Source organism: Petromyzon marinus, chromosome 56 (assembly GCF_048934315.1).
Source record: "Petromyzon marinus isolate PM22_M1 ecotype Great Lakes invasive population chromosome 56, UKy_Petmar_22M1.pri1.0, whole genome shotgun sequence".
NCBI lineage: Eukaryota > Metazoa > Chordata > Hyperoartia > Petromyzontiformes > Petromyzontidae > Petromyzon > Petromyzon marinus.
Genome location: NC_133722.1, coordinates 6032378 through 6058163, shown reverse-complemented (window position 1 = coordinate 6058163; position 25786 = coordinate 6032378). Strand labels below are relative to the sequence as shown.

The following is a 25786-nucleotide window of genomic DNA, read 5'->3' as shown; positions in this document are numbered from 1 at the left end:
CACGAAATTACTCAAATGGTTATTGCACCGATCAATCATTGCACCTTGCGGACAGAATACTGCGTCCCAGGGCACTCGTCCAGGTCTCCTGCGTTCCCACCTTGGTTAAACGCAGACTGAACTTCAACTTGCTCTCGTCCACCCCGTTGATTTAATCGTTTTCATCCCGAGCCGCCTTCAAAATCAGTCCCAAATTCACACGCTCGGCCGTGTTCTCCGGAGGGGACCCTCACGACGGCCGTCTCCCGATTGTGACGTGAACTGGTTGATTGTGACCTTTGCTCCTGAGACCAACGTCTTCACCCCTAAGCTCTTATAACCATTTCCCTGCAATTCATTCCCATTGGACGTTGTGATCACCGTGCCGGCAAACAAAGCCAAGGCGTTTCATGTTATAGTCTTGGTTCTTTCGGTAAAGTCACGTAGAAGGGAAACAATAAAATAATAAAAATATGAAAAAATACAATTCTCACGACGTTTCGACCGCAACACAAGCAATCATCATCAGGTGTGAAAACCAAAGCAAGAAAATTTGAAAAAAGTGGTTTTCACACCTGATGATGATTGCTTGTGTTGCAGTCGAAACGTCGTGAGAATTTTATTGTTTTATATTTTTATTATTTTATTGTTTCCCTTCTACGTGACTTTACCGAAAGAACCAAGAATATGAATCCCTGCAGTCACGAAAGCTTTAAATCAAAATTCAATCCAAACTTCTTAAATTGTCTTCTGCCACTCTGAATAACTTTGGGAAAAGAGTGCATCCCCTTGTCCCACTCCCCTTTGAGCGTGCACGGTGTTTTGGACCTGCTCAGTTAACGTTGCAACGTCGGGCCAACGTTGGTCCAACGGTTCCAAACACGTGGTCACGTTAGCTCAGTGCTGGCATGTCGACTGGATGTCGTCTTGTGATCCTAGTGTGGCTGTTCGGTATTGTATGTATGTTGAACTTATTTTGCACCGTACGTACCAACCGTGCTAATCGTAGGTGTGGATAAAAGCTCTATGTAAATATTGATAATATCCGCTAACAGTAATCAGTGGGGCTGATGCTGGCACAACCAGGCATATGAGAGGGAAACACTCAACACATTTCTGTAACTGCATGTCCTGGGAACCTCTTGACTACAAAACCGACGTGCTGATGATTGCTCATCCAAACATACACACCACCGCTGGGCCGTAGTCCAGTTCGATCACTCGACCGATTTACATAACGCGGATACGGTCGCAAAAGGTCGCGAAAGTGTCACCTCGCGCGAGCGCTGGATGGGAGTTGATGGGCAGGGCTTGTTGGTATCACCATCAGCTGTGTCATACGGGGACGTGGCTTGTAGGTGATTTCCCGCGTTCGGGAAGAAGAGGACATTATTGTTTGTATTGGGGCAATGTACGAGCCCTTAACGGCACGTTGCATCGCGCGTTCGAACCATCGACGTCAGCTAAACCGTTTGAAGAAACCAGGGGTGAACCATTTGGTCATTTTTTTTTTAATGGGCCGGAGTAATACCATTAAAAAAGTAGTAAATTCTAATGTTTATTCAATTAATCGACTAGTCATGTCGGCGCTACTGTGCAACTCTACACCGCGTTGCAAAGCCCTTCTGACGCACCACAGGCCACCGCCATCCACGCACAATGTGATTAGCTCAAAACCGCTGTGGATTCGATTCGTGTGCCCACACAATTGGCTAAAAGCCCCGAAGACACGAGGACTGGTTCGACGCAAATGACACCCAGATCCACGACCACCAGGAGTGCAAACGTGCTGCCTTCTTCGCCTGTGGAAACCACCCCAGGACACGCCACAGCACCGCAGCGTACCACCAACTGAAGGACGAAACTCAACGACTGATCCGCGCCATCATGAACAACTGGTGGGTGGAAAATGCATGCGAGGTAGAGGGATACGCCGACCAGCACGACATGCGGAACTTCTTCCAGGCAGCAAGGACCATCTATGACCTCGGTCTACAGGACAAAACCTCATCGGCTCACGTGATGGATCCCAGCTTCTGACGAATGGCAATGCCATCCGTCAACTACAGAGAGAGCATTTCAAACAGCTCCTGGACGACAAATCCACCGTGCTGGATGAGATCCTCCAAAGCCATACCGCAACAACCCGCAGAGCACCACCTCGGCGAGCCACCAAACCCATCGGCAAGCTGAAGCGTGGCCCTCAAACAGATGAAGTCCAACAGAGCCCGAGGTCCGGATGGCATCCCAGCTGAAGACTTCTGAGCTGGTAGCCACCTGCTCACTTCAAGGCTCCACATGCTGATCCCTCCGGATCTGGGACGAAGAAGACCTTCCCAGCGACCTCAGGAATGCGACCACAGGAACAATCTTCAAGAAGGGGGACAAGTTTTGCTGTGGAAACTACAGGGGGAGAGGGGGGGGGATCTCCTTCTTGTCCATAGTAGGAAAGATCCTGGCCCGCACAATTCCTGCTCAATCGTCTGAGTCCCGTTGCTGAGGAGGTCCTGCCAGAGACGCAGTGTGGATTCCGACCATTCCGGGGCACTGCAGATACGGTGTTGGCTGCCCGACAGATTCAATAAAAGTGTTGGGAGCAACATCAAGAACCGTTTTTGGCATCCATCGACCTAAGGCATTTTATTCCCTCAACCAAGAAGCGCTTTGGAGCATCTTGCAATGCCTTGGCTGTCCATAGAAGTATGCCAACATCCTGCGGCTCCTGCAAGACGCGTGGGGTATCTGAAACAGACGCCTTTCAGATCCGAGCGGGTGTCAAACAGAGCCTGCGTGATCGACCCCGTCATGGTGACCCTCCTCGTGCACGGTCGCCTTCCATCTGGCGTCAGCATCCAGTGCCGTCTGGCCGAGAAGCTCTTCAACCTCGGATGTTTCCGGGCAAAGAAGAAGATGACCACAAAGGACATCCACAACCTGCAGTTTGAACACGACTGCTGCGTGGTGGCTCATTCCACGCAGGACGTCCAGATGATCCTCGATGTATTCAAATCTGCATTTAAGAGACATGGCTTAACCTGGAACATCACCCAAACCAAAGCCCTCCACCAACTGCCATCGGATCAGCCAATTATCCCCCCCGATTATCTATGTCGATGGAGAGGCCCTTGCATATGTGGAGTACTTCCCTTGCCACGGCAGTCATCTCTCCCAAATGACCATCGTCGACGAGGAGATACAACGTGCCAGCGCCATCTTTTACAAACCGCGCCAGCGCATCTTCGCCGAACAACATAGCACGTAGTCTATCAGACCGTTGTTATTCCAACGCTCCTCTACTGCGGCAAAACGTAGAGAACGTGACGTTGGAAGCGCCACGTCACTGCGCTCGAGCGCTTCCAACGACACCTACTACGCCAAATCCAGGGGATCAAGTGGGAAGATCGCTGCACCAATTGGGAGTGTCATCCTCCAAGCATTGAAGCAATATTTATTTTAAAAAAACAACTCCGATGGACCGGCCACCGCATCCGCGCATGCCTGAGAACCGTCTTCACCCCCGCCAGATCCTTTTCTCCCAGTTCTCCAATGCGGCAGCGAACGAGGGGAGGACAAAGGAAGCGGCTGTTCAAGGACACCCTCAAGTCCTCCCTGAAGCACGGAAGCATCGGCCTTCAGGACTAGGAGGAGCAAGCAGGCTGCTGACCGCCTAGGGGTTGGCGATGGCTGCATCCACCAGGCCCGTGGGGCCCACTTCGAGACCCAACGTCTCGACGCCGAAGCGGATCGCCGCCCTCAAAAGAGAAAGGAAAAGGAAGCCGACCCGGCGCTGCGGATTCCACTTCCACCTGGGACCACCGCGTGGTGCCTCCAATGCCCCGAAGATCTGCGGATCCAGAATTGGACTCCTCAGCCACCTCAAGAGCCACCACCAAATCCTCGAACCCCGGGGGGATGGCCGACGACGGCACCAGCACGATTAGACACCGGCTTTACTGTACACCAGCACGATTAGACACCGGCTCTACTCTACACCAATAGTTACACACCAGGTGGGTGGGTAATGATTCCAGGTGCAGGCTGCGTGGTCACATGGGTTCGTGCCACTGAGTCCGTTACTCTGAGAATTCTGAATATAGTATTGATTGAATCGTTCATAGTCGAATTGCTGTTTATTAATTGAACTGATTTTCGTGTTTAGTTTGTTGTCCTTCCCCCGTATCTCCAATTCGGGACGGTTGGCTACGTGCGGCTTTGAAAGACGTTCAACGTACATACATCATCATCATCATCCTCAGCAAGCAGCCATGATCTATCCAGCACTGAAGGACACTGCGCAAGTGAATCCTTTATGTGGCCAAGCTGGAAAAGAACACACTCGTTGGTTTCCATAGAAATCAGTCGTCTGTGCATTCTACAGACACGACAGGAGGTCAGGGCTGCAAGTTGCCACCTTATGACAAACTTAGTGCCCGCCTGCCCTCTGGATCTGAAGGAGATTCCCGGCACAAACGCCCTCTTCGCAAGAGACCAAATGCGTGGCTGGCCGATTCATAATTTGGCTTCTTTTTTGGGCTCGCTCGTTGTGTCAAAAATTGCGTCGTAAAAGCCCTCCTCCACCCAACGCGGGTCAATTAACACCGGAGTGTCACCTCACACTCACGCGCGCCCACATTTATTGCTGCTTCAGCAGCGTCCCCCCACCCGCTGTTGTTGCTGGAGAATAATCGAACGACGGTTTAAAAATGACGTTTCTCTCGAGATTACATCCCACATCATCAAAATTAGCTAACACGAGGTCACATCTCCAGCTGACAACCTCATTAATTGGCTGTGTTGGGTGGCGGAGTGGAGGAGTTTACGACTACACATCTTTGCGCGACCTAACCCAAAGATTATGAATGATATTGCTCGTGACAGCCCTCGTGTATAATTAACCGTGCCTGAATGCAGCGCCTTACACTCAGCATCTTCTGATCATCACAAACAGAAGCACGGTTCCAGTGCTTTCATTATAAACGTGACCATTGTGATGATTGAGTCATTCTACGTTTAGATATCAATTACAGCTCTCAAGGTCAAAGTCAAATGTGCACCACCGGTTGCTACGGCGCTCACCTTACGAGTTGGTGGCTCTGATCCAGCCAGCTGTGGAAATTCCGCATTACCATGGAAAGTGTCAGTCTTTCCAGAATAAAACCGTCCAAAATATAAATGCAATGCTTTCGTCCATCCACTTATTTCATGGCTTTTCCGACCGATATTAATCAGGCGGCATCTGTTTAAAGCAAGCAAATTCTGGTCCGGGTCTGACCGTCTGGAACTCATCAGCAGTCGTGCATGTGAAACGAATACAGTACAGCGTGCTCCAGATGTCTTGTGACCCCCATTCATTTATCTAAAACGCAATGTTTATGTGTTTAAAGTAAGGGTTATTTAAAACAGAAATGAATATGAAAAGGGGGGGGGGGGGAATAAGGGTCAATTAATTGGTGGTCACAAGACAACTGGACCACGCTGTACAAGGGTGATCCATTTATGAACACCCATCTGGCTTCGAATGAGCCTCTTCATATCCGATCTCCTCAGCTGACGCGATCGTTGAAGACGCTGAGCAAATCACACCGGTTGCGTAGCACAGCGTGCACGAGGCGAGCGTCACGTAAACAGATGCAGTCGGCCTATTGATATTGACTTGTACGGATCAAATAATTATTAATTAAGCGGGGTATCTCTAGATGGATCATCACTATTCTCACTTCTTAACATTATTCGGCTGAATTTTGATTTAAAGCTTTCGTGACTGCAGTAATTCATATTCTTAGTTTTTTCGGTAAAGTCACGTTGAAGAGAAACAACAAAATAACAAAATATATATAAAACAATAAAAAATTCTCACGACGTTTCGACCATAACTCATGACCGTTTGAGTTATGGTCGAAACGTCGTGAGAATTTTTTATTGTTTTATATATATTTTGTTATTTTGTTGTTTCTCTTCAACGTGACTTTACCGAAAAAACTAAGAATATTATTCGGCTGCTTATACATTTCGATTTAAAGCTTTCGTGACTGCAAGGATTCATCTTCTTTGGTTCTTTCGGTAAAGTCACGTAGAATGAGAATAAATAATAAAATGATAAAATAAAATAGCACAATAATATTCTCACGACGTTTCGGCCACAACACAAGCGGCCTTCATCAGGTGAAGGGGACGAGACTGTCTGGAGGACAGCGCTGGAGTGAGAAAGCCACGCTGAGATCACGACCTTTAAGCTTAAAGACAGTCTCGTCCCCTTCACCTGATGAAGGCCGCTTGTGTTGTGGCCGAAACGTCGTGAGACTATTATTGTGTTATTTTATTTTATCAATTTATTATTTTATTCTCATTCTACGTGACTTTACCGAAAGAACCAAAGAAGATGCTTATACATTTCTACGCGATGATGATGATGATTACGACGATGAGCCACTTAGTTGAGCTGTCATTTGTGGCCAGGTCGCTTCTGAAAAATAAACAAATAGCTCAGTAGGCTTTTACCTGGCCAAATACAAATAGCTACATTTAATTTGTGTGCGTGATTTGCTTACATTTCCTACACTTTGCACTCCTGCCGTGTTTATTTGTTGCCTTTGTTGCTGTAACTTTCTGAGCCCCGTGAACAAAATGAGCTTCATAGCTCATCGGATTCCTCCAGTGCAACATTCTGACACGGTCGCTTAAACCCCCCCCCATGTTGAACAAATATCTATTCCCCCTCTGGCATTTTAACATTCTCTCTCTCTGCTGTTAGCTAGAAGGTTAAAAATCGTGGCCCGTTTGAACATTTTCTGCCGCTGCGCCACGAAGCGATTAAAGAGGGGAAAATGTGCCGACCAGACCTCTCTCTCTCTCTCATCCCCGCACAGTTAGAGATTCTCTCCGGGCCTCGGCGAGTCGGACGGAGAGGCTTGAAAGCCACTGCCAGAATTCGGGCAGGATGTGTGGTGACCGCAAAGGCTCTTTTCTCTCTCATCGCATCTGGGTGCATGATGTCCCCCATCTCTCTCTCTCATCCGTGGTCTCTCCTCTCCCTACACCCATCCCCCCACCACCGATCTGCTGGGCTTCATCAGAATCGAGCAGCACGAATCACGGCCCTTCGCTGCCTCAGACACGCGAGGGTGCCCTCTGCTGGCTTTACCCCACGTCACGCCACTAGGGGACGAGTCACACTTCCCCCAGCCATTGGGGAATTGAATCAAATACTTCCAGAGGCGTTGAAATCGTTTTTTTTTTAATTTAGCGGTAACAGCGGACCATGCGACATGCCTAAAGTGTCATCCATCATCATCAACATCGTGAGACATGGTCTATCCACTGCTAGATGAAGGCCGCCGCAAGCTATCGCCGTCCCACGCGTTCAGAGTATTTGGCAACTGCTTTAAATTTGCACGCGATAAGCCCCTTCGCGAAGCTGCTATCGATTGTGATAACCGGTTCGCTTCTGCAAAAAACGAGATGTATAGTTCAGTGGGCCATCGCGAGCCATTCTGAACAACGCACGTCCTGCAAACTCCACCTCTATTGAGTCTCGATGATGGCTGGGTTGCATGCATCCTGATCCACGTGATTCCGTATCTCTCCCCGTAGCTTCAAGCAAGCCGATGGCTACGTACGGTGCGAAAGAAGTTCGACACACGTACATAGACCGCACCTCCGATTGGCACGGTTGACTTCGTACGGTGGCGAAAGAAGTTCAACGTACGTACAAGCCACTCTCCGCGATTTTTTTCCTCCCCACACTTTCAGCTTGTGCCGCATTTGTTGTCAATATTCATGATCTCGGTGGATTTTGGGTGATAATCATTGGCCGTGAATCCCCATGGACCGTATTTGTTAGTTTAAAGCAGGGGTGGGGAACCTTTTTTCTGCCAAGGGCCAATTTGGATATGTTTAACATCATTCGCGGGCCTTTACAAAATTATCAACTTAAAAATTAGCCTGTTATATTTGGTCAAACATTTAACTAATTATATTTGTTAGCTGGTATTGATGATGTTGCTGCTACTCGCAACTGCTTTTCCAGATTTTCTTCTAGATTTATTGAATTTCGAGTCCCGCCTGCGGGTTTCACGGCCCGCGGGTCGGACGTTCCCCACCGCTGGTTTAAAGCAATGCAACAGAACCTTGTCTAATTATAAAATCGAGTTAAAGATGACCGGGCATAGACCACTCTCCTGGTTTAATCTCGGGTCGCTGTCTGGATACAGACCTAGTTCTGGCTTAGGACCTCAGCACCGCCACATTATGAGCCACCTAATCAATTTGGGGACGGTCTAAATGTTCTCTGCAATGACAAACACATTGGACTCGATATGTCTTCACCCCTAGAGTCCCAGACTCTTAGAGACTGCCCTCTGCCGGCACAGATCCTAACCGACGCCCGAGATGAAGGGGCAGTCGGCAACATGCTGCTCTTTGGCCGCTCCTTTGCGGCTCTTTGGGGCCGCCCATAAATGACGTCACGCGATTTTGACCCCCCCCCCCGTCGTCACACGGCGTCACAAAAAGTTAGACTCCCCCCCTTAAACATGACGTCACAATGCTCTGCCCCCCCCCCCCCAAAAAATATATAAAACATGCTTCAAATCGCTTTAAACTATTGTCATTGTAGTGCGTATTTAATGTGGCGCTGCACTCTGATGTTGTAGGAGAAAACATTTATTATAAAGTCTAATTAAGTAGAACGTGTTGTCTATATTTATTTAAAGTTGCGCATTTTGATGTGACGTCACATTTCTCAACCCCCCCCCCCTCTCTCGTCACGCATCGTCACAAATGTCTGACCCCTCCCCCCCTCACTAGGTGCGTGACGTCATTTATGGACGGCCCCTTTGGCTGCCCCTTTGCGGGCATCCGTTTTTTGTTGTTTTTAAGAAAACTGAATTTGCTTTCTTCAGCGAATTCGAAGGTAAAAAAATATATATTCTTGTTATTTTGGCTTTGCGACTCCCCGGCCCCCCACGGCAATCCTGACATCCCCCTATCCCCCCCCCCCACCTTCCTCCTCCTCAACAACCCACGCTGATCATCGTGGTGAAGTATGGTTAAAAAAACAAACACAAAAACCCCGACGAATGACAACAGCGTTGCGAGTGCCTCCACCCAACAGTGGGACTGACAAAGCGGGTGTCAGCTATTGGTTCGGACGATCCATTGATATCCCACGCCAAGCCCTGGGGATTCGAGTGTAGTGAGTGGCGCGTGCTCGAGAACAGTGTCACGGCGAGGGCGTTGCCGATGAGTGTGGCGAATTCGATTTATTAAACATCTTCTTGTTATTGTTCATATCAGTAGGCGTCAAGCGATTCATGACAACTACAACAACAACAACAAAGACATGCACGCAAACACGTGTTGCCCAAAAAACAACAACAGCAGCAGCAGCAGCCGCCGCCATTCGTCATCGCGGTCCAGTTGCGCCGGTGCCAGGCTGGGTGCACTTCGAGGCCCGCGTGGAGTGTCGGAGGCTCGCTGGCAGGAGGAGGTCACGGGACGATAGTCCCAGGTGCCGTGGGTTGACCGACTTGAGGTGACCGGCAGATGCACCACGTGTGCCTCGGGGCCATCCATAAATGACGTCACGCGATTTTGGACTATTTTTTTTACCCCCCCCCCCACCTCGTCACACAGCGTCACAAAAAGTCAGACCCCCCCCTCAAATGACGTCACAAAGCTCTGCCCCCCCCCCCTCCACAAAAAATAAAACATGCTACAAATCGTTATGAGACCTCCTTTGCCAGTAACAAGATATAGGAATAGGTTTTACCCTTTTAACTGGCACAAAAACTGACACCTTTATTCGAGGCATCATGTTTGCAATAACCACAACACAAGCAGTCAAAATGTAAACAAGGGTAAAACCTATTCCTATATCTTGTTACTGGCAAAGGAGGTATCATAATGTACATGCTCACCCCGAGCCCTCAATACTCTGGTAGTGTGCTGTTTTTTGAGTTGTACGCCTTTTGGCGTCTTCTGGTCCAACACCAATGGAGACTAGGCTCTAAGAAAAGCTGTCTCGGGTGTGGACCAATCAAATTCAAGGACAATGCACATTATTATCAGAGTTGTCTCTTTTGTTTACATTTTGACTGCTTGTGTTGTGGTTATTGCAAACATGATGCCTTGAATAAAGGTGTCAGTTTTTGTGCCAGTTTAAAAGGGTAAAACCTATTCCTATATCTTGTTACTGGCAAAGGAGGTCTCATAATGTACATGCTCACCCCGAGCCCTCAATACTCTGGTAGTGTGCTGTTTTTTGAGTTGTACGCCTTTTGGCGTCTTCTGGTCCAACACCAATGGAGACTAGGCTCTAAGAAAAGCTGTCTCGGGTGTGGACCAATCAAATTCAAGGACAATGCACATTATTATCAGAGTTGTCTCTTTTGTTTACATTTTGACTGCTTGTGTTGTGGTTATTGCAAACATGATGCCTTGAATAAAGGTGTCAGTTTTTGTGCCAGTTAAAAGGGTAAAACCTATTCCTATATCTTGTTACTGGCAAAGGAGGTCTCATAATGTACATGCTCACCCCGAGCCCTCAATACTCTGGTAGTGTGCTGTTTTTTGAGTTGTACGCCTTTTGGCGTCTTCTGGTCCAACACCAATGGAGACTAGGCTCTAAGAAAAGCTGTCTCGGGTGTGGACCAATCAAATTCAAGGACAATGCACATTATTATCAGAGTTGTCTCTTTTGTTTACATTTTGACTGCTTGTGTTGTGGTTATTGCAAACATGATGCCTTGAATAAAGGTGTCAGTTTTGTGCCAGTTAAAAGGGTAAAACCTATTCCTATATGCTACAAATCGCTTTAAACTATTGTCGTTGTAGTGCGTATTTAATGTGGCGCTGCACTCTGATGTTGTAGAACACATTTATATATAAAAAAGTATATTTAACTAAGTAGAACGTTGATTTAAAGCTTTTGTGACTGCAGGGATTCATATTCTTGGTTCTTTCGGTAAAGAATATAAGTAGAACGTGTTGTGTATATTTATTTAAAGTTTCGCATTTTGATGTGACGTCACACATCGTCACAAATGTCTGACCGCCCCCCTCCCCCTAAGTGCGTGACGTCATTTATGGACGGCCCATTAGCTCCCCCCCCACCACCCCCACGCTGTGTCAACTTGGAGAGCTCGCTCCTCTGCCTCTTCGCTGTTACCCGCGTATGGGGGTTTGTTGTTGTTGTTGTTTAACCATACTTCACCACGCTGGTCAGCGTAGGTTGGGGAGGAGGGGTAGGGTACGGGGAAGCCCAGGATTGGCCCAAATTAGGCTTCTAGTTATAAAAACGGACACACCAAAAAAAAAGACAACGTTAGAAGACCCAGGGAGTGAAACATTTCCCGGGCAGTCGCGATTCACGTGGCTGTGGTCCAGCACTGCCGAGGTAGCAACAAGGGGTTGACGGATCACAACACGTGCTGCAAAACTCCCTTATCGCGGGAGTTGAGATGCCATGCCGTGGCTCACCAGCAGACGGCAAGTGTGGAATAAATCTCCGTCTGTTCCATCTGTACGTTAGTAGTGTGTTGCCTCTCTCGCAGATGTGGGGTTCACTGCAGATGCTCCCGTTTGCTCCCACGGATTTAAACAACTCAGTGACAACATCACGATGTGTGTGTATATGCGCTTGCGCGTGTGCAGATTGCACAGCGTTGTGAAATGCAGCTCCATAAACGACGCGACTATAATATAGAAGCCCCAATATACGGTCGATCATCGAATTATTTAACGACTTCGGGGGCGCAGGATTTTCAAAAACCCCGGATAATGACTAAACCATTATTGAAAAGAGCTTATTTTTGCACATTCTTGCATAAAATAACACTTTAGGTGTTGTGTATATATTTTCTGTGCGCTCTAAATGTGTTCACGATGTAAAATTGGTATAAACAAACGTACAGATAGACGAAAAGAAATATCCTCCTGAACAAAAGTTTACCGTATTTACTGTACCGTACTTACCGCTCTAACCCGGAAGACTCCGCATGGGGTGACGTTACGTTGCACCACGACGCTCTTGTTTTCAACACGGCAACATTCGACGATCGCCCGACTGGTTGCAGCGTTTGGAGCGGCTTCGCCGGTTTCGCCGGATCGGCCACCGACCGCCGGATAAAGTTGGATGCAGCGGCGGGATAATCGCCCGGTGGCGGATAATCGATGACCAGCTGGATTCGAATTTTTGTGTACGGTCTGGAGCGGCACAGTCTAATGCGCGAGAGTCGTGGTGTGGTTGTCGTCTTTCGGTAGTGCGAGGAGGCCGTGGCATTCTTTCACGTTGTGGCCGATGGCAATAAAACGTTGGCCCAATGTTGGGCCAACGTTGGTCGGGCTTGGCCCAATGTTGGGCCAACGCTGATCGACGTTGGCCCAACGTTGGGACCTCTGTGCCAGCGTGCGCCCAACGTTGCTCGTTTGTTGGGTGATGACTTTTGTTGTGAACATCGTCCGTATGGAGTGCCACGGTGGCGAGGAGATGTTAACTATCTCGCCTGGTAGACAGGTCACGGGGGCTCGATCCCGACCCTGACTCCTGTTGTATATGTGGAGTTTGCGCGTCTCTCTCACTCTCCCCGTGGTTGCGTGGATTTTACTCCGGGTCCTCTGGTGTTTCCCTCCACATTTAGAAACATTTGTTAAGAGTATTTGACTGCTATACATTTCAACATAAGCCACTTAAGCTATAATTTGTGGCCAGGTCGCTTCTGAAAAAAATAGCTATACAGCTCAGTGGGCCTTACCTGATAAAATAAACAGTTAAATTTAGTTGAATCTTCTTCTTTCATATGGCTGATGTAGATGCAGAGGAACAACTACAATTTCAAATTCAGGTCGTCAAGCCCAGACAACCGTGTCAGGAGCAGTGGAGTAGTGTCGTCATCATCGCTGTGACGTCTCCTTTGTATTTGTGGATCGGGGCATTGCGTCGTTATACGTTGTTCTGGATGAACACAGTCGCACACGACTGGAGAGTTTTTAATATTGAATTGAGTGCATCGGATATCAGCTACTACTGCCATGGTTTGTGCAGTCGATGCGGTTTAAGGTGGACCATGAGCTACGTGGAAAATCAAACCCAAGAATCTTCTGCATTGGGTCTTTCTATCTTAAAGTTACATGCTAATTTCTCACATTAACATTACTAGCCCCGGCCACTTCTTTATAACCCTTGAGCTACACCAATTTCAAACCTTTTAAAACAGTCTGCCTCAGCAGCAGACCATGTTTTTCCCACCTGATAATGGACGCTGGTGTTGCTCCAGAAACGTCGTGATTTATTTTATTTTATACCTACGTGACTTTACCGAAATAACCAAAGAGTATGGATCCCTGCAGTCACGAAAGCTTCAAATCAAGATTGAGTCATCATCAGCCATGATCAATACACTGCTGGGTTAACGTCTCCCTCAAGTCGTCCTTGTGTGCCACACGCCGTTCGGCACGATGTCCCCCCACGTGTCGCTTGCACGTGCTGGGAGCTTCTTCAAGAGATCCGATCTTTCTTCAGCGCCCAGCACGTGGAGCGGAACGTCGGACATACCGATCGACAGCCGGGACAAACCCGAATACGGTGCACGCGACCTGTGAAAACCTACACAGTCGCCGTCAATAATCTGACCAGAGTGTGCACTTTAAAACATGACCGCAGTAAAGTAATTGAGCGATACAAATCTGATTGTGCCCAATGTATAGATGTTGATCTTCCTTCGCGCCGTACGTAGCCAACCGTGCTAATCGGAAGTGCGGGGGAAGGACAGCAAACTAAACACAAAAAGCAGTTCTAAATAAACGAGTTTTCAATGGAGATTAATATCGGAAGGAAGAGGCGTTCCAGACGGCCTCAGCAGCGCATTTGTAAGTGCCACGCGATGCGGTCACCACCGTCTTTGTTCGATGGCCAGCAGCCAAAAGCCGCTGCGAGGGCGAGCGGAGTTCGCGTGATGATGCTTTGTGCTCCTTGGCGAGACCAGCGAGGTGAATGAAGTGGCAGCAACGAACAAATTCACCAAACCGTGATAAAAATTATATTTCTTTTTTTATTTTCTTTTGTACATCACGGGAGACTAATCTGAGTGGGGAGGGTGGTGGGGGGTGGGGGAGGGGGGGTGAGTTCTCTCTCCGTACTGTTGTGTCCCACAGCCGCCCACACGTGACAGCAGACCTCTCCTGCGTTGAACGTGCGACGGCCGCGGCAAAAAAAGGCCACTCGCCCGAGACATCGATAGGCAGCCACGAGACGCCAGGGTCCACGCAAGGCCCACCAGCACACACTCATCACAACGCCCGCAACAAGGCGCTTTTTCACGCACAAGGTACGCATCCATATTGCTGTTCGGTGTGCTTAATACCGTTTCCCACCCTCTGTTTACTGCGCACAATCACCTGCTTTCTACATTTAAAACGTTCTTTGTTTTTACATCCATCCGCCGATTCAAAAAGCACTTACGAACGTCCGATTGCTCTCCGCCTTTTGATTACGCGAACGTAACACAGTTTGGAGGAGCCACCCTCTTCCACACCGAGGCCGCGCTTGAAGAGACGAAACCGCTCACCGTGTGGAACAAAACATGGCTCAGGAGAGACGCATTTCAAGGCGACCGGCCAAACTTTTTTTTAGCTTTGCCGCAAGCGGGAATGTCGCGCGCAACGTTGCCGTCCGATTAAAATCCCGCACCGTTGGTTTTGAACCAGTTTTTGTTTAACTTTCGCAACTGGAGTAAGATGCGTCCATCGAGCCGCACGACCAACAGATCCGACCGCCGAAAAGTTCCGATTGGCGGGAAGGGGCCAGCCTGCGTCCATTATTAAGTGGGGGGGGGGGGGGGCAGTTGGCGGAGCTTCTGCAAGAGCAACCGCGGACATGCGGCTCGTGCGTTAGGGAGTGTCGACGAGTTAAAAGTTAAACGGGGAACACAAGATCGTCGCGGCGGCGTCAGTACCAACGCTGGGCCGTGGGCCTTGATTAGGGCCAAGAACGAAAGTGTGCCACCGTCAAACGCGCCGTCCGATCACTTGCATGATGATGTAGTCGAGTAACGGTGAACGACGGCGATCACCGGTGGTGGAATTTCGAAATGAGCCGTAGAGAGACCGGAGGTGTCTCTCTGGCCTCTAATGTGAAGAAGGCTCACTGCCCGAAACGTCGTCTGTTATATATTTTGGATTTTAAGGCCACGGCGTTATTGACGGATGCGTTGAGTTTTCGTGTGTGTTTGTGTGTGCAGCACTGCCAATGCAAGTAGCGGCCAAATAAATTGAAATTTGCCAGTATTATTACCACTAAGTGGACATTTTAAAAGTTTAACAAATCATCGTACGGTGAGAGTGGCGCGCGGGAGGCATACTCAACCGCAGGAACACAATTCGTCCGTGGTGCCAATTGGGGGTCTTGTAGGACATTAATTTAGATATTCTTGGTTCTTTCGGTAAAGTCACGTAGAAGGGAAACGATAAAGAACCAAGAATATGAATCCCTGCAGTCACGAAAGCTTTAAATCAAAATGAATTTAGATGTAAACATAATGAAGTTGATTTCCAGTTTAGCAGCAGTTGGATCAGTGACCCTCTCCAAAATTCATTCTCTGCACGTCCAAGTGCTCGTTCGATTGGAAACGATGGAAAACATTCACAAATTTTAAACGGATCCAAGTCACAAGAGATGAAATTTAATATTGAGATTAAATTTAAGCGGCCAAAGAAGGGCACCACGCTAACGAGCACAGCGCGAGTCTCACGTTGCAAAGGAATGCCGTGGAAAATGAAATTCCGTGGGGCGGCGACTGTGACACAATTTTCATCGCAGGATAAAAAAAAAATTTTACTGCATCGGCGGCCAGGACAGTTCTTTTCATACGCAAACACCCCAAACGCTCGGCAGATGCCGATTTCAGAATTTTCAGGCCAGAAACGTTCGATAGCCTGGTCACGTAACTTTAAATTACGTTGGGACGCGCATCACTTCCTTGGGAGAGAGAAGGACGGACAGGGCAGACCTGGAAGTGCAGAGAACGGTCCGAACGCGACGGGTTTAACAACGAGCAGAACGCCGCCGCAGCTCAACCCCCACACAGGCTGGGCTGGATTTGTAAAACTGGACATGGACTCAAAACGAGCCGGCAGCTTTATCGGCCCGACGCCCCCCCCCCCCCTTTCGCTGGCACGGAACGCAACGAGAGACGCCGTGGGGTGGAAACCCTTCCGCCGGGTACGTCAATCTCGCGCCGGGTACGTCAATCTCGGGCTCCACACTGAACATCGCGGACGAGACAAAAACTTTCGCTTTGTCGCACGCAGCTAACGGCGAGAAAACGTGAGATTGAATCCCCACCGACCGGGAGAGAAAAAAAAAACCCCGCCCGTTTTTATATTATTTGGGTCGTTTGGGAAAGCCACGTAGATACAAAAAATAATTTTAAAAAGATATCACGTTTCGATCGCAACACAAGCAATCATCACCCGATGACGATTGCTTGTGTGTTGCGATCGAAACGTCGTGATATTTATATTATTTTTTTCCTCCATCTACGTGGATTTACCGAAAGACCCAAAGAATGTGAATTCCTGCAGTCACGAAAGCTTTAAGTCAAGACCTACGGTTTTGTTGACAAGCACTCTGGCAGAGCTCGCTCAGCGTCGGGCTTCGCGAAGGCTTTTTGAGTGTTTGCGCGAAGGCCGTGCGGAGACGTTTTACGGATGGAGCGCCACGGGTAGCGAGTTTGAACTTTACCTGCCGACGGATTTTCTGTTTTTGTTTCGTTTTATTTTCAAAGCGCAACAGAAAACGGACGCAAACGCGGACGCGAACCTTTAACTCGGACGCGACGGACATCGAGAGGCTGTCTCCGCGACTTTTAAGGAGAAAGAAAATATTCCTCGACGTAGCTTTGATAGGAGTGTAGCAAAATAGAATGTGTGCATTATGTACAGGGCGCATTATTGCATAAAATGATCCGGTTGGGAATTACGTTGAGACGACCAGCCCTCGGCACTGCAGCGGGGCACGGACCGACGCAAGAGAACAGCGTCCCAGAAACGTGTCATGTGATTCTCAACATACAATCTATTTGCTTTACACGCAAGCGGAATTATGTACACGCGGCGATTTCGAACGCCGATCCTCCCCCCCCCATCTCGGATAGGCCTCTGTTAAAATCCAGCGCTGGCGGGCGAAGCCCCAACGGCCGCCTCGGCATCCCATGTCCGGGATTCACGGCGCCAGCACTCGCAACTATTTTAATTATACCTTTGAGAAAAGACGGTTTCGTTTGTTTTTAATCCGCCGTGAAATTGTCCACACCAGATCACATTGTGACGTTTGACGACGGATTTTTCAGCGTCCTTTAAATGAGAAGCTTTGAGCCAACGATGCAGATTTTTTCTTCTTCTTCTTCTTAAAGAAGCCAGTCAGAATGCAAATGTGTTATTCAAAAACACAAGGCTCCCCGGCCCCCGCCGCCCCCGCGCTTCCCCGAACGTTGTTCAAATGAGGCAACGCAAGTTTAGAGCGCTGCGCGCCTATGTCACCGAGTTGAGACGACTGCCAGGCCTGGCAATTCCGAGTCGCCCTCGTAACGGATCACTTCCCATTTTAAAGGACGCCACCTCCGACACACATTCCAGCGCAGCCAACGTGCGCACGTCCGACTCCGCAGAGAGAGGGAGAAGGAGATAGAGAGAGCTCTGCAACAACCTCCCCTACTGTTCCCCGTGTGCGCGATCCCACCAACCGAACAAGACGATGGCAGCTCAAGTGTACCCGGTCGCGGTTGGGGTTCTTTTAAGTAGACACCACGACCGTCAGAACCTACGCAAGGCAATGGGGCAAAACTACCAACGCGGTTGCACACGAACGTCGACAAAACAATTACATTGAAAATAAATTTTTAATCGTTAACAATCGGGTCGTTTTACAGTTTACAAAACGAGCAAACTTGTGGGATAGAAAAAAAAGAGATACAGTTTGAAAACACGGTAAAACACCAACATTTTAATCGGACAGACGAAACAAGTTAAAATTACCCCAAGCCTGTAGCATCAGCTCAGCGCACACAGAATGTAAGAGTCTTTTGGTTGTGACTGAGAGGATGATTCCCGGCGGGACGCGGGCACGGTTTGCAATAAGTACAGTGTAATCAAGTGACGTAACGCTCGAATTTGGACACCGTTAAAGATTTGTGAAACGAGGATTTTTTTTTTTTGTTTTTGTTATTTTTTTACACAACACATTAGAACCTCTTTTTAATTATCATCATCATCAACTTTCAAAATATATATTCTTTCAAAAATACCTCTTAAAACAATATGTTTCATATCCACGACCGCTTCCTATAGAATTAAGTCTGTCATCAGTGAACACAGGAAAAACAAACGTGCCGCTTTCGCTATCCATTCTCAGCGTAAAGTAACGTGTCCATGGGTAGGTTAGAAAACCCCCCCGTTGGGGGACTTCCAATGCCCCACTTGCTGGGCACGGCACACACGGCTCTCATCTGCTGCCAAAAACGCACAACAGGTTTGTTTTTTTTGCCGCCCAATCGGAAACACCGGTGAGAAATGTTTTTTTCTAACCACCTCCACAAATCACAACGTTTCCCCAACGATCGCCCGTTCCCCCTCTCACGTCCGATCGCTGTACTCCGTCCGACACCGCGAGATCGCAGCTCGATGCGGAAAAGCCGTACGACACGCACACAAAAGAAAAATAAGAGTTCTGTGGCATCGTTAAGATTTTTATCGTGACGGGGGCAGTACATTTTTTTTTTTCAGATCTAGAAAACTTAAGTGACCGCTTCTCAAATCTAGATTCCCCCCACGCGTAACACCCATTAAGAAGGCACCTCTTGCCGAGGAAACCTTTTGATTGTTAAACCGTGCGGTGTTGAATGACACAAAACGAAATACAGTAGGACTCGCTAATTTTGGTTAATGCCACAAACTTCGACGTTCACCGTTTGCAAAAAAGGATTTGACAGAAGGTAGATGGAGGACGGAGGCGGTCGCCGTGCCGACCGCGGCAGAGGGTTTGGCGCCACGGGCGTGGTCGATTGCCGTTCTGCGCGTTTACGTAACTGTACTGGACATCTGTGACAAAGAGCTCTGCAGCTCATCAGATTTCTCCAGTATAAATAAAGGTTCCGACTGTGAACCCGCGCTTTCGGCCCGACTCGCGGTCTATGCTAGCGACACGCGCTGAGCGGCGTGCATGCGTGTGGGTGAATGTGCGCGTGTGTGCGCACGTGCGCGTGTGTGCGTGCGTTTCCCGTGAGGCTCGTGGGGCGCACGCTTCCGCAGAGGCACCGGTAAATGAACGGGATCGGGTGTCGTAGATTCCTGCTACTATCGTGTGAAAATAAAAACAATTTAACGAAAGGACCTTATTTTACAAGAGAGAGGGGCTTTTTGTGCGCGGCCTTCAGGAATGGCCGGGAGGAACACAAGTTGTGAGAATTGAATCTAAACTGTGGATTTGGAATTCAGATGCCACTGTGACGTACATACACGTAACGTAGATAAACCTCAAAGCGTATTAATGAAAGCCCACGACACCACCGACACATCCAGCAATAACGTGTGCTCTATATGAATATGCATGTATATACATAAATATATATGTAAAAAAGAAAATCCTGGTTATCCTTATTACAGACGCCAGGGCTAAGAGTTGGTGGTCGCGGTGAGCACATTGAGGCCGGAACGGCACACGTGAAGGGGTTGTTGTGTCCAGGGAGAGGGCCACACACAACCCCGGCCACTTTCGTTCCCCCCATTGCTGCTGCCGATAACCGTAACCACCATCACCACCATCACAAACGGTGGTCGTTTTAGGCCCAGCTGACCTAGGGGCACGACCGGGTGAAGTTCAGATACCGATCCTCACCGATGCTTCGGTTGCCACGCGACGATCAATCGCCACGCCACCGCTGCCCTGTTATATACACCTCCGATGAGCACGGTTGGCTACGTACGGTGCGAAGCGACACACGTACGTACACACCAATACACGTGTCCGTGAGCCGGGATTTAAAACGTTGTGAACTACTTAAGAAAGAAATTTACAACAGCGAGAACACGAGGGCTCCGAGCCAGAAACCAGCGGGAAAAGACAACTCGGTTTCTTTGTAAAACTTACCCACTAAGGTATCAACATGGTATACAGCTATCAGCGATATTTTCTTGGTCATTCAACGCATATACGTTTAAAACAAAATGTCATTGTTTTTTTATGTCTCTCCCTTTTTCAGCAAGATAAACATTTTTGCAAGGAAGGTCAAATACTCTGAAGTACGGTGTTTATTTCTTAAAATCGAAAGGAATAAATAGAGCAAATATAAGTAGTATACAAAAAGAGTGAAACTGTTAAATGTTAATACCAAATACCCAGGCAAGTAGGACCTGCAAAAGAAAGTAATAAAAAAAATAACTCCTTAAAAAAAAAGATCACCGTTACCCAAGCTTAATCCTGCTAAGATGAGGAATACACAGAGAACACAATCTACTTTAAACAAACATACCTTGCATTGTGTAATTCTTACAAAAGCCTACTTTGGAACAGAATAAGAACAATTGCTGGTGATTCTGGAGCGTTAAAGGAATTCAAAAAGTAACACACGTTAACGACGGCGACGACGTGGAAGGGAAAAGCGGAGAGGATGCGGCGTGTCCTCTGTCCAAGACGACGCATTTTAAAACGGCGTTCAGCGAGGCAGTGACAAACGCAGACATTCCCGTCTCAAATAAAGGCACTCCTCGGAAGTTTCACTCCCACGCCGCGAGAGCGCATCGACCGGACGACGATGTCGCCCCGAGATAATTCCCGCGCACGACCGCTTCCTACCGTCGCTCTTAGACCGCCCCCCGCGCCCGACCCCCCCGGTACCCCCCGAGACCCCCACGACCCGCCCCGCCCCCGCCCCCCCAACAAAAACAACAACAACAACTTTAAAAAAAGGAACAAACTCGATTTTATACAGTATGGAAAAAAAAAAGTGTCTCGGTCGTTTTGCCGCGCACAACTCATACTCTTCCCTTAAGCTCAAGAAAGCGGCCTATTAAGGAAACCCTATACAACGAAAAATATGAAGGCGTGTAAAAAAAAATCAACAAAATTCTCAATAAGAGGAAAGGAACAGAGAGCAACGGACTGGTTCTAAGACACGAGCGACCGGGGGGGGGGGATAATTACGTCGCGCCCGCGGAGTTTTCAAACTCGCCGAATCGCCAGCGTCACGCGGCCGCGCCATCGTACGGACACACACGGAGCGACTGTGGCCGGGCGCACGCACGCACGCACGCCGTTTCGAGTCTCCGGGTCATCTCCCCAGCCCCCCCCCCCCGCCCATCGTTTCCGAAGATCGCCTGACCCCTCCCGTCAGCAGGGGGTGGGGAGGAGTGGCGGGGAGGGTTGGGATGGCGCTGCCAAACGCTCTGTGGAGCGAGCCGTGCCGGCCACAATCCAAACGCACCGGGGTCCATCGCTTACATCGCCGCCGACTCCTCTTCCATGGGCTCCTCCACCGGCCTAGAGGAGGAGGACACACGCGAGAGGAGAGGGTGGGAATCACGAGAGAAGGGGTGAGAATCGCGCGAGAGAGCGTTGGGAATCGCGAGAGGAGAGCGATTCTCGACGACGACGTTGCGCGTCGTTGATTGTGGCGCCGACGCTCGTCCTTCTGCGGCCGTGGTTCTTAAGCGGGGGGTGGGGGAGCTGGGGGGGCTACGTGGACCCCCATGAGGGGGGGGGTTACGTGGCAATGCCCCAAGGGGGTACACGTCAGACGATTTATAAATGCGTGACGTTATATCATGCGCGAGAGTCATTGGTGAATGATCACGTTGTATGAATCTGCCAATGTTAAATAACTACGGTAAAATTTGAATGCATATGGTAACCCCAGGGTTTCCCAGAGTAAGCAGCGAGCGCGAACAAATGACGTCACGAGTGCAGAGCGTCCGTTGAAATTTTTTTTTTATTCGCTTGCAGTTAGCACCTAGGTTAATATATTGACATTCATTATTCATGCATGTATTTCTCAGAACCACGATGGGTCAGATCACGGTGTGGTGGGGGGGGGGGTAAACTCAGTGGAAACTAAATTCAACAACGGGGGTGTTACAGGAGACAAAAATATGGGTTTGAGAGCCACCGATCTACGGCTGTCAAGCTTCCTCTGGACCAGGCGTCCAACTGCCAACCGCAAACAAACATTGGGACCACCACGCAGGCCAAAACGTCCGGCGTTTTGAGAATATCACCGTGGTATCTGCCCAGCGCTGGCGTAAGGGCCGCCCCACTAGAGGGGGCTCTACAGGGTATTTGGTCTACTCTTCCACGCCGATCGGACGTCTTGAAAGAGGCTCTCGCGTCACCCACGTTTTTTACCCCACCGCGCGCGCCGCCGCCGCCATCACCGCACGTCTGGAACACGAACGGAAGGACTGCTCACCTCTTGTCGTCGGCGGCGGCGGTGTCGGCGGCCGCCTGCGTGGCGTCCACGGAGAGAGAGGCCATGGCGGTCACCGTCTCCGTCTCCTCCTTCTCGTGCTTCTGCGCCTCCAGCAACGACAACCCCACCGTGGGCGCCAGCCTCTGCAGGCAGCGCCAGTACTTGCCTGTGTGCACGCAGCGCACAGACGCACGCACGCACGCCCAGACGCATGTACAGATGCACGCAGACACATGCACGCACAGACACACACACACACAGACGCACGCACAGACACACACACACAGACACACACACAGACACACACACACAGACACACACAGACGCACGCGCACACACAACACGGAGGAGACTGTGTCAGCGTGGCCAGAGGGGCCCTTGGAGGAAGCGCTGGCTCGAGCCGGGGTGTTAGCCAGGTGTGCGCGCTGTGTCCATTACAAAATTCACACGGGGAGGTTAGGGGTGGGGGGTTGGTGGATCAGTCAAGACGCGGAGGCATTGGGACGTGCGTGAGGTGCTCGCCACCGCCACCAGGGCGATAATAAGGCGGTGGCTGCAGAGCAGTGGTGGGCGACCTGGGTCCCGAGGAGCAACTCCTGGTGGTGGCCTGGTCTAGGTGCGTCTAGGGGTAATGTGTGGGGGCGGGTGTGTGCGTGTGTATTGGTGTGTGTGTATTGGTGTGTGCGTGTGTATTGGTGTGTGCGTGTGTATTGGTGCGTGCGTTGGTGCGTGCGTGTGTACTGGTGTGTGCGTGTGTATTGGTGCGTGCGTTGGTGTGTGCGTGTGTATTGGTGTGTGCGTGTGTATGGACGCAGGTGGGGAGCGGAAGTGCAGCCGAGTAGCGGTGAGCGCACTGCGCTACGAACCCGCCGACCCGGGTTCGATTCCCGCTCACGGCCAACACCAGTGACGATTATCTGAAACGGTCCTGGGCCTCCTCTAGGTCGACTCAACCTCAAGTGAGTACCTGGTGCGATGTGTAAACATCGCCACTGGGGAGACAAAGGCGGCCGGGCGTGGTGCTGGCCACCCACCCCCTCGTGTGCCGTGCCGGCATTCATAAGCGCTGCTCGCTAACAGCACTTGCCCCTACAGTCTGTTAAGGCTACACGGGGGATCTTTGTCTTTGTGCGTGCAGGGGGAGTGTGGCTGGGTGCACTCACTCTGAATCTGGATGACGCGTTCGAGCGACGCCACGGCGTTTGGGTTCGGTCTCTTCTGAACGACCTCCTGGGACAGAGGCTCCATCTGTTCCACGCGCGCACCGGCACGGACGCTTACTTCACATCCGCACCTCCGCTTAGCACGCCTGGCTACGTACGGTGTGTGCGAATTGTAAGTTCGACATACGTACATCAGAAACACACGACCGAGAACTAGGATAAACGAAAGTAAACAGCGGAGAGGCCACTAGCGCCAGCGTGAGCTCGAGCAGGCACTACGTTAAACTTCCTTCGCACCGTACGTAGACCACCGTGCAGCAGCGTGGTCATAGTCACCCGCTGTGATCAACACCGTTCCAACGGTGGTCGGATGTGAATGAATAAGGGCGAGGGTGAGCCGCACCCCCCCCCCCCAAAGTGGCGGGGAAGTTACGACGCCTGCCCACCTCGCTGCCCAGCAGGCTGTAGACGCAGGCCTCGGACGCGTCGCAGATCGCCGTGAGGTCGTGCCCCCCCTCCAGTGACAGCACCACGCGGCCGCCCGCCAGCGTCATCAGCTGCTGCGTCAGATAGCCGAAGCCTGGAGGAGGGGGTGGGCGGCGGGGGGTGAGGAGTGGGTGGGTGGGTGGGCGCGGAGAGAGCGGCGGAGTGGTGAGATGGGCGGGAGGGAGACGTTCCCTCTTGCAGCATCTACCGGGCGTCTCCGGCAGTGTCCTTCACTCATTTTCAGAGGGGTGGGGGTTGGTGCCGGGGACACTTTCGCCGATAGAAGGGTCGCCACGCATTTGACACGAATGGGGATTTGACAGCAGCCCGACGATGACGGGGGGTGTTTTTGGGTATTGTCGGAGGGGTGGGGGGGTGCACGTGAGAGGGCCGCACGAAAGGCCACCAGGGGCCGCCAGTGGCCCGCGGGCCTGGCAACGAAGAACACCGCTCTACGGGGTCGACTCCCCCCCCCTCCGCTGGCTCAGATGGGCGGCCCGTGGTGGTGACATCGCCGCCACGCGGTGGCGACGCCGTACCTCAACGCCATTGGCGACGACTACGGCAATGGTGTCGATGAGCACCGATTGGGGCGGCATTGATCACAGCGGGTGATGACGACGCCAGACGAGAGTGCCATCGCTGCTCCAGCCGGTGTTTACGACGAAGGCGATCTGGCTGTTGCCATCGTTGCTACTGCTGATATTGCTTCTGCTGCTGCTGCTGCTGCTGTCGATGACGATTCTACTGTTGTTTTAAATGATAACGATGTCCCTGCTGCTGTTGCTGAGGATTCTATGTCGTCTGATGTTGGCTGCCACAACTGATGATGATGATGATTAAATTGCTGCTGATATTGCTGCTGCTGCTGCTGTTCCCGATAACGACACTACTGTTGTTTCAAGTTACAAAGATGTCCCTGCTGCTGCTGCTGCTTCTACGTCGTCTGATATTGGCTGCTGCAACTGATGATTATGATGATATTGCTGTTGCTGCTGCTGCAGCTGCTTGTCGATCACCGACAAAAAACAATCACCACGCCAAGCGACGCGACAAGTAACGCGACGGACCGCGCTAAAGGCAGGCGTCGCGTATGCGGGCGTGGCACGTACATTTGGCGGTGACGTTGTACCCGCCGAGCGGCGCTGGGTGGCCCTCGACGGCGTCGAAGCCGGCGGACACGAGCACCACGTCCGGGGAGAACTCGTTCGCGATGGGCATGACGAGCAACCTGGGGGGGGAGGCGGGGGGGGGGGGGGGCCGCAGCACACGTCGCGGCAGGCAAACAATGAGCCACGCTTAGGGGGCCACAGCCAGATTCAGCCGTTCAACAACAACTTACATCGTGGTGCTGGAGGTCGTGGGTTCGATCCCGACCCTGACGCCTGCTGCTGTACATTTGGAGTTTGCGTCTATCTCTCTCTCTCTCTCTCTGCGGTCGCGTGGATTTTTTCCCGGGTCCTCCAGGTTTTCCCTCCACGTTTAGAATCAACGTCACGCGTTTAGAGTATTTGGCTGCTTTAAAGCTTTCGTGACTGCAGGGATTCATATTCTTGGTTCTTTCGGTAAATTCACGTAGAAGGGAAACAATAAAATAATAAAAAAAGATAAAAGAATAAAATCACCTGATGATGATTGCTTGTGTTGCAGTCGAAACGTCGTGATAATTCTATTGTTTTACATTTTTATTATTTTATTGTTTCC

The 25786-nt window shown here is 50.3% G+C and overlaps 1 protein-coding gene across 8 annotated transcripts in view; it reads right to left on the bottom strand.

The window, feature by feature from the left end:
* Window positions 1-20934: 20934 nt before the first annotated feature.
* The window catches only part of LOC116954711 (histone deacetylase 4-like), a 253867-nt gene continuing 249015 nt past the window's right edge, over window positions 20935-25786 (bottom strand). For all 8 annotated transcript variants that reach the window (XM_076052508.1, XM_032975422.2, XM_032975418.2 and 5 more), the window contains 5 exons: window positions 25195-25313; window positions 24043-24176; window positions 23597-23681; window positions 22434-22599; window positions 20935-21508 (listed from right to left, as the gene is read on the bottom strand). In XM_076052508.1, coding sequence (XP_075908623.1) covers window positions 21466-21508; window positions 22434-22599; window positions 23597-23681; window positions 24043-24176; window positions 25195-25313 — 547 coding nt within the window. In that variant the 3' untranslated portion in view covers window positions 20935-21465. The remainder of the gene's footprint in view (window positions 21509-22433; window positions 22600-23596; window positions 23682-24042; window positions 24177-25194; window positions 25314-25786) is intronic.